The following is a 9,186-nucleotide window of genomic DNA, read 5'->3' on the forward strand; positions in this document are numbered from 1 at the left end:
TCTATGAAAAAGAAAAATCCAGTCAATGATCTTGATATTTCCCCCTTGACATCATATTATTTATCCACATTATGTAAAAAAAACCCCAAAAACATAGTATATGAACATGTGTAAGATCCCAATAGATTCCTTTGCTTGCTCAACTTATTTATATATTGTAGCAATACGTAGATAATACCAGAATGTTTAGTTTTTCCAATAAAATATATTATTTGAGAGTTTCGTATTTCTTAATAGACACATTTATACGATGCAGCAGGATAAATCAGTAAAACTTGAATGGGAAACAAAGCAACTCAATCTTTATATGCTTGTAACCTTTATCGTGATAAAGTTTACATTACGAATCCGAAATGCCTGTTACACACGCTCTATTCCATGACTCAAGTGTTTTCTTATGTTTTTCTTCTGACAGGATGATGAGGTAAGGGAAAGTCGATTCAGCTTCACAGCCTATGGAATGGGGCCATGTCTGCAAGCAAAAGATGGTGTGACCCCAAAGGGCCCAAACCATCCTGTCCAGGTAATGCCGAAAAGCCCTGATGAAATGAGGAAGGTCTTTATCGACAGAGCCAAGAAGATTGACACCATCTCTCGAGCTTGTTTCCCATTAGCCTTTTTGATTTTTAACATTTTCTACTGGGTTATCTATAAAATTCTTAGGCATGAGGATATTCATCAGCAACAAGATTAAGCCTCCGGGGGCATGCAAGTGCGAACGATCAATTCAAAGGAAAGTTTCTTTGCCATGGGTGTGTGTATGTGTGTGTGTGTGTGTGGTATACAAATAAGGACCATCAAATTAAAGTGGCATATGGGAAGGTATTATTATGATTTGCTCTGCAAAGTCACAGGCATATTAAGAGGCTTTTAATGGATACAAAAATATATACTATGAGGATTCTATTTCATATTACTTTAAGATTATCTGTCCTTTCACAGTATATCCTGTAAGTGGACATATTATTGCCAATGTGTTTGTGTTGTTATATAATGTCACATAATAGTACACGTGAAAACTTCTTTGGAATTTCTTGCTTTTCAGCTCAATGACATTAAATCTTACAAAAGTAAATTTTGCACAATTAACTTTATAAATGGAAAAAGGGAAAATGTTGAAGACTTTAAACATCAGTAGCTTGAGGCTTTAAAACATGTTCTTATGCTATAGTTACAAAACAGAAAATAATCAGTTAATTCTGTAGAAAACTCACGCCCTCAGAGGATTGCACATACAGATACTACCGGCCCAACTTATGTAATACCAAAAATATTCAAATCATAAATTTAAAATTAAAAAGTTTTGTTATTTATATACTAAATCTAATTGTTTCAAATACAATATTTCCCTCTTTGGAAATCTCAAACAAATGGCGTAACAGATCATATTATATACAAGATCTGCTTCTCGTAGCTATATCTCTATGAATGAAGATGGAAATACTGAAAATAACATTATCATTTTTAAGTAAGTGTTATAGGTGTGTATTTAGAATTATTGCCAAACACTGAAAACCGCAAGCCAGCACCCTTGTTTTGTTAGTTTTTTAATAGCTGCTTAATTGTCTGTATGTAATTATGTTTAATGTTTTGATATAATTGAACAAAGTTCATTAAGATTTTTATATTTTAGCTTAGAATGAGACTTTAAAGTTCAATGGGATTATAGTATTTACATTTTGATAAAAATGAATTTAGTTAAAACAAAAATGGATTTATGAAAGATTTTTTAAATAAGAACAGTTTTCCGATCAAAGTTATATAGGTTCAAACTCTTAGCTCCAAATGTAAGGAGGGAAGATTTTAATTCTAAATTATATAAATAAGTCATTTCTATAAAGTGAGGATTGGTTGTTTTTATATTTCTGAACTAATGATTTCAATATATATGCCATTCACTAGATGTGAATAATTTTAAATACAATTTTTACTTAAAATTTATCAGCAACCCATGGAATTATTTCAGTTACAATGGGGCATTAACCAATTTCATGCAGTGTAATTAAGTACAAATATATGATGGAGTTCTTGGTTAAATTGAACCAGGTTCTGATTCTTTTGAATTTCTGCTATTTTTCTGCATTATTTTTATCATTATTGTTGTATTTTTAAAAAGCTCTAGAATGCTCTTTAGATATGTTTAATTTTTGGTCAGATTTGCTGAATAGAAACTCAATGTGCCAAAAGGTTGACAGAGAAAAGTTTAAACATTAAGAAACAATTAACTCCGCTTTAAGAGGAAAAAATAAGCCAGTCTTTGAATCCAATGGTATTATTTTCTGAATTTGAGTCAATCTCAAACTAAAAGCAAGAACTGCCATTTAAAGCTAAAAAGTTCTCAGAGTTATTGAACTTTGGTGTATCCAGTTTTAGTTTTTAAAAATAACTTGTGAAAAAAATAATGTATGCTCAGTGATTTTTGCTAAGTGAAGGACCAAACTGCCCTCCTTTATAAGTAATTTAAAACATTATTGGAAAAAACAAACACACAAAAACCATATTTGGCATTAAAGGCAAATGTCACAGCTGAAAGAAATTGTTACTCTTGTTCTGCAGACTGTGCACCCGAAAGTTGAACACAGTCTTCTTTATTTGGTGTATATGAATCAAAATCATGGAAATATATTCTTGTACTAAAGATAGATTAGAACACAACGTTGTTTGTGTTCCCTGAGGAAAAGCTGTGTGGTTGGAAGTTATGATAAACCACATTGTCTCAATATGTCTCTGAAATACTTGAATACATTTTTCTGTACTTTACACATCCTATTTCAAAAGCTCTCCATCATTGCTTAAATTCAGTGAATTCTGCCAGACGCAAAAAGAAATGTCATGCACCTATTCCCCCCCCCCCCCCAGAATTCACAGACATCACTATTTTCATATTTGAGAATATTAAAACATGTCTCTTTTATACCTGAAACTTGGAATGTAAAAATACTAGCCACAGGACAATTTTTCAGCAGGGGCACTGGTATGGTAGAAATCTCTGTATTTGCTTGGGAATACGTATTTATCGTTGCCTTACTATACTAAGAAAGTACAGTCGTGACTCATATGGCAACAATGACAATATTTGGAGGGCTCAATTCAAAAGGTTTAAAGAAATATTTCCGCTCTAACGAACACTTATAGAGTGTTTTAAACTGGAAAACACACTGCAATGAGCATCTCAAGGTAGTAGTTGCCGCAATAAACCCTGTGTCAAACCTGAATATTTCAAATTAAACCAACCAGAAAACTATTAATAGTGAGGAAATTAAAACGTGTCCATATACACTAATGACCCACATACAAGTTGGAGTTCTAATATGGATATTTCAAGTATTTGGAAATGGCCACATTAAAAAGTTTGTGACTTTTGTACATGCAGTTTATTGCAATTTTTCTTATTATTATGTATTTCAACCATGGAAATTTATGGTTCCATACTATAAGAATTTTTAGGAAACCTTGTACCTTACTCAGCATATATATATGCTGTACTTCTTTATTTCCCAAACAGTAGAATTGAAGTTCAACTCTAGGGAGGATTTGGAGCTTTCTTTACCACTTAAAATAGATTCCAGAAAGATTCCCGTGTGGAAGCAAGAAAGCCAACGATCTTTAAAATTTCTCTAACCTTTCTCTAACCTTTCCACATGTTTCTCCGTGGTAGTTAATCACCTGCAGAGCCTATCCAACTCCTGGTTGTTATGACAACTGGGACGCCTGGGTGGCTCAGTTGGCTGAGCTTCTGACCCTTGATTTCTGCCCAGGTCATGATCTGGCAATTAGTGGGATCAAGCACTGTGTCAGGCTCTGCCCTAAGGGCACAGAGCCTGCTTGGGATTGTCTCTCTCCCTCTATCTCTGCCCCTCCCCAGCTTACTGTCTTTTTCTCTCTCTTCCAAAATAAATAAGTAAACTTGAAATAGAGAGAGAGAGATTGTTCTGTCATCAATTCCTATTCTATGGATATAGTCTAATGACGTTTACCTTAACTTTAAACTATAAATGTTTTAAAACCTATATATCCCTAAAATATGAATACATTGGGTTTATGAATTCCCAAAACCTTATGGCAGATAATGGGAATTTTAGAAAGAAAATGTGAAAAAATAAGCCAACATGTTTAACAGAAGAGAGAAATTTGTTAACTACTTTAGCACTGTCAGTTGTGATTTTAAGAGAAAGATAAGTATATCTTCCATACTATACAGCCCACTTTTTTACAATATACTTGTGTGTACTTAACATGATATACCTCAACCTGCTGGTCACTTCAGAGGACTGAATATTGGCAGTTAAATTTTCCTTTCATCTATAAAGTACACACTCCATGAAATGGACTCAAGGGATTATGGGAGTTGCCAATATTAAAAGTAGAAAATACTCTCAATATTAAAAGTAGGAAATTGGAAATACTGAAATTCATAGATGTCTCTGACAACAACTAGAGCACTCTAAAAATGAAACTTGTAGTTTGAAAATATGCCACAGTCCTTAGACCAATCAATCATTAACAATCTTTGAGGTCCTGTCTCTTAATCCAAGACAGATTTCATGTACTTTGTACGACAGGTAATAGAAAAACCTCCCAAAATTTATCAGCATATACCATCTGTATTTCTCATCTAATTGACGCTGAACTAGTAGAGAAAGCAAGCCACTCCATGCACACTGCATAAACTTACATTTAGTCGATGAGTATTCATACATCAGTCATCAGTATTCAGTATGCTGACAAGTTAAAGACTATCAAAATCATGAGATTGGTTAAATATATATTAAAATAATATGTATGGTTTCTACCCCAGGGATTTGCATTTTAACGATCTAACCAAAAAAATGTCTACAATCAATAGAAATTAACCTTTAATAGTTACCTTGGTTCACTGAGATTAGTCAAGAATTGTCTAGTGACTCAGAGAATATTTTTTGCATCTTTCTAATTAGAAGCTTGTCTTTTGAATTATCCTCATCTATTACACACACTATTGTGATAACTAGCCTTTTCTAGTTAATTTGGGTATTCAGTTTTGGAACCAGATCATTTCACTGCCTATGCTTGGCTTCTGGACTGTTGCTTGCTGCTATAGAGCTATTGAAACGGCACAATCAGTTCTGACATACTGTGATTTTCATGTACATTTCAGAGAATAACTTAGTTACAAAGACTGCACAATTTCTTAAGTGACAAGTATTAAAATTTTTATTTTTGTAAATTTTTTTTAATTTTTTTTAACGTTTATTTACTTTTGAGACAGAGAGAGACAGAGCATGAACGGGGGAGGGTCAGAGAGAGAGAGGGAGACACAGAATCTGAAACAGGCTCCAGGCTCTGAGCTGTCAGCACAGAGCCTGACGCGGGGCTCGAACTCACGAGCCGTGAGATCATGACCTGAGCCGGAGTCGGACGCTTAACCGACTGAGCCACCCAGGCGTCCCAAGTATTAAAATTTTTAAATCTATTTAAACTATATCCCAATTGCCTAATCTGCTTAAGCAAAATTAAAGATACAGTTTTTCAAATAATTTTGACAAGACCACTTTCTTTAACTGAACTTATCTAATAATGGGCAGTGGAAAGGTATGACTTGAGGATTAGAATTCTATAAAAGACCAACATTTTGAATATAATGACAACTGAGTCTTATTGTCCACACTGCCTTCATAATTTCTTACCACATCCCTCTATTTTGGCCATGATGGTCATTCATAGCAGTGTGGGAATAATCCTGTCCGTCTCAGTGATCACCAAATAATCTTTAATCACAGTGAGCTCTAGTTTCTATGACATCTAGATTGTAGACTTTAAAGTGCATCATTTCATTCACTTTGACATTTCAAAGAGATGCTAAAAATAAGAATTACTGCTTGTGGCCATGAGACCATCTGGTGATTTTTAATACAGTATTTTAGAAAAATACAGTGTATATGGGCACACAGGTTCCCTCCTTATTGAAATATCCATTATACCAGTTGTACTTTTATTCCTTTCTAAGAAATGTTTTCTTCAGCAGATACATAGGCTTTCATTTTCTTGTTCAGGTACTATAAGGAGTGGTAAAATATAACAGACCCATTTTATGCTCTTTGCTATATATGCTATTCATGAATAAATAAGCGATGTACACTACAAATTGTATTAATTTAATTTCTATCCCAGCCCCCATTCCTCTTTGGAAACAAAGTGAACCTCCATAGGGAGACAGCTGTTATTTTCATTACTTAAAAAAAAAAAAAAAAAGTGGTGATGCTTATTTTTCCATTACAAAGATGCTTAGAACCCATGGTGCATAAAATTTAACTCCCTAGGATTTGAAAATAACAAGGGCAGAGAAAATATTCTGGAGAAGCTTCTCCCAGAAATTCGAACAGAGGAAAGAGAACTCCTGAGCTAGCAGCAGGGATTCTCTTACTCATTTTTTTCTTTTACACTTTCCATCTTAATGCTGCCTACATCTCCTTCCTTTTCCATCTCTTCTGCACAAATGCACTCATCCACATGTGTGCCCTTCTGCACAAATGCACTCATCCACATGTGTGCCCTTCTGCACAAATGCACTCATCCACATGTGTGCCCATACACACACTCTTACAGACTGTTAATGGAATAATTCCTTCAAATTGGAAATGTAAGAAAAAGTCAACTTTTCTGGGATTTTGTGATATGCTTTCAAGATAAATGATTCCTGGTGGGAAATATGAGCAGAGTAGTCATTGGATTTGGCCATCTCTTAATTATGTAAGCATAATATTTTGCCTCAACAACACACGAATAGAGCTATATGGGTCAAAATTTTCTCCAACTATTAACAATAGAATTCTAAAACACCACTTGGACTATCCTTGAAGAAGGACTAAATATTTGTCAAACTGTCCGTTTACAAAACAGCCAGTAATAAACAGTAATACTGGATGATTTCATAGTGTCTTAACAGGCATTTTTCTCAGTATCTTTTATGGTTCATACATAAGTAAAATAAAAGGAAAATTTTAGAGGTGGTAGAATACTATTTTAAAAAATAATGATTCTGCTCCGTGGCAGTACATCAGAATCCCTTATGTGCTTTGAAAAATATATACAGGTTGATGTTCAACACAGGAGATTATAATTCATTCAATCACTGATTAAATAAATATTCGTCAGGCACCTTCTATGTAACTGCCATTGTTCTAAGTGCTGAATTCAGTACGTTTGGGGTAAAACATGAAACATCTAGATTATTGGCAAAGTTCCACAAGTGAGAACAATTGATGTGAACATGCATTAACCTATTTTTCTAATAAGATTCGATTTACACCTGACATTTTCATAATTTTTTCCTTCTTTAAATTCATTTTAGCTCTCTCATCCACATTCACAGAATTAAACAATAAACCTTTGAGGCGTTTCAGTTCACGCTCCCTCCCGAATTCAGAATCTTCACCATTAAACTCCTGATACAAAATTGTCCAAATTCTTCTAGAATTCTTAAGTAACCGGTAGTAACTGATTACTCTGAAGTCAGCCTGTTCCACTGTGACATAGATCTAAATTAAAAAAAAAAAAGCTTTTCTTTGTTAAGAAATGACGTTTACTTGGTAAGTTGCAAATAAATCTCCATTCTCTTGAGACAACGCTTCTTGTATTTTTCATATCTTTTGTAGATGTTCAGGCTCAGTACCATTTTCTCAACCCCTTATGACTAGTTTTATTCTCATTTAAGCCATTTATAAATGCACTTTATGTGTTAAACAATGATGAGATGTCTTCAGGTTTATAAAATAATGACATATAAAATTAATTGTCTATATAGATAACTAGAAATTGACACAAATTTCTATGGAAATTATTTGCAGTAACCTTAAGTGTATTCCTAGAACATAGCAATAATTTTAAATTAAGTACTTAAAATATATTTCATGATACGAAGATACTATATAAAACCCTACAAAGTAATATGAATTAGAAAAACTCTTAGCCAAATGGAAATCATATTTTTAGAATAAAGCTATAAGAAAAATATAATGAACGAAGTGGTTTTATTTTAATAGTTGGCTTCTCGCTGAGGTAGCTTCAGCAAAGGTGCCTTCAGTAGCCCCACCAGCATACACATTATCCAACCTGGCTTGTTAATGTAAACAAAGAGAAAAGGAGCTGCGGGTTAGAGGCCGGGAAAGGATTCAGATGTAAGACTGTGTATAAACATGCTTGAATAGTTTTGCACTCTTTCACTTTCATCTCTCTGAATTATGCAATAGCCATTCCTTAATTCCTTAAATTTATATTTTAGCATATGGCAGATGATAATACTGGGGGGCGGGGGGGAAATAGAGTGAAGTAGCCCATCATTATATGAATATTATATAACATGCTGTGGAAAAGAAAAGAAAAAAAATGTGCCACATATTTTCAGTGTGCCATCTTAATATCACATACAGTGACTTTATTGTTAGTGAGCCAAACTGTTTAAAAGACTACCAAAAAAAAAAAGGTATTGCTATTTTATGGTGTTAACTATTTTTCTGTACATTTAAAACATGTCTTCCTGAGTCTGATGTCTGTCTGTCTTCCTGTCCAGATGATGTCATATTTTTTCAGGAAACTATGCCGAAAGTATATTTACAAATGTATGCATGATTTTATCAACTTGTTTCTCATGATATCGTCTTTAGTTCATTTCTGCAACTAACAAACTCTCTAATCAGAGTCATTAACTCATGTACAGAATATGGTATTTATCATGTAACTGTAGATAATTTGATCAAAAACAATAAAAATGAACACTTTTCAAGAATGTGGATACCTCTTTTGTCCCATTTTTACAAGGATCAAATGTTATCAAAGGGCCACAGTGTTTTCGTGACAAAAGTCAGACTAGATTTCTGTTCCGATGGAAACCATCACATCTAGGCCATAAACTCAGTGATATATATCATTTAGAGAAGCTTTAACATATGCATTCTATTATAGGAAAAGTATGATAAGGGAAACAGTGAATGGAGCTTTTCACTCAGGAGAGATGAGAGATGTGTTACTATCTAGAAAAATGATTTGACATTATTATATTTATAATTTTTGCTTATTTAAAAGACTTTTCCTTAAAAGTTGTTTATGGAATAAATGACTTTTACCTCACTTGCTCATAAAGATCTTTTCAGAATGGAACACTGGTGTTTTTTCTTTTTTTTTTTTTTTTTTAATCTGGAATATTTTTTC

At 33.4% G+C, this 9,186-nt stretch overlaps 1 protein-coding gene across 2 annotated transcripts in view; it reads left to right on the forward strand.

Annotated features, from left to right (window-relative positions):
• Window positions 1-3,797, forward strand: part of GLRA3 (glycine receptor alpha 3) — a 198,818-nt gene extending 195,021 nt beyond the window's left edge. For both annotated transcript variants that reach the window (XM_040470106.1, XM_040470115.1), the window contains one exon: window positions 416-3,797. In XM_040470106.1, coding sequence (XP_040326040.1) covers window positions 416-694 — 279 coding nt within the window. In that variant the 3' untranslated portion in view covers window positions 695-3,797. The remainder of the gene's footprint in view (window positions 1-415) is intronic.
• The last annotated feature ends 5,389 nt before the right edge of the window (window positions 3,798-9,186 follow it).

This window comes from Herpailurus yagouaroundi, unplaced genomic scaffold (assembly GCF_014898765.1).
Source record: "Herpailurus yagouaroundi ecotype Mexico unplaced genomic scaffold, PumYag 28, whole genome shotgun sequence".
Classification (NCBI taxonomy): domain Eukaryota; kingdom Metazoa; phylum Chordata; class Mammalia; order Carnivora; family Felidae; genus Herpailurus; species Herpailurus yagouaroundi.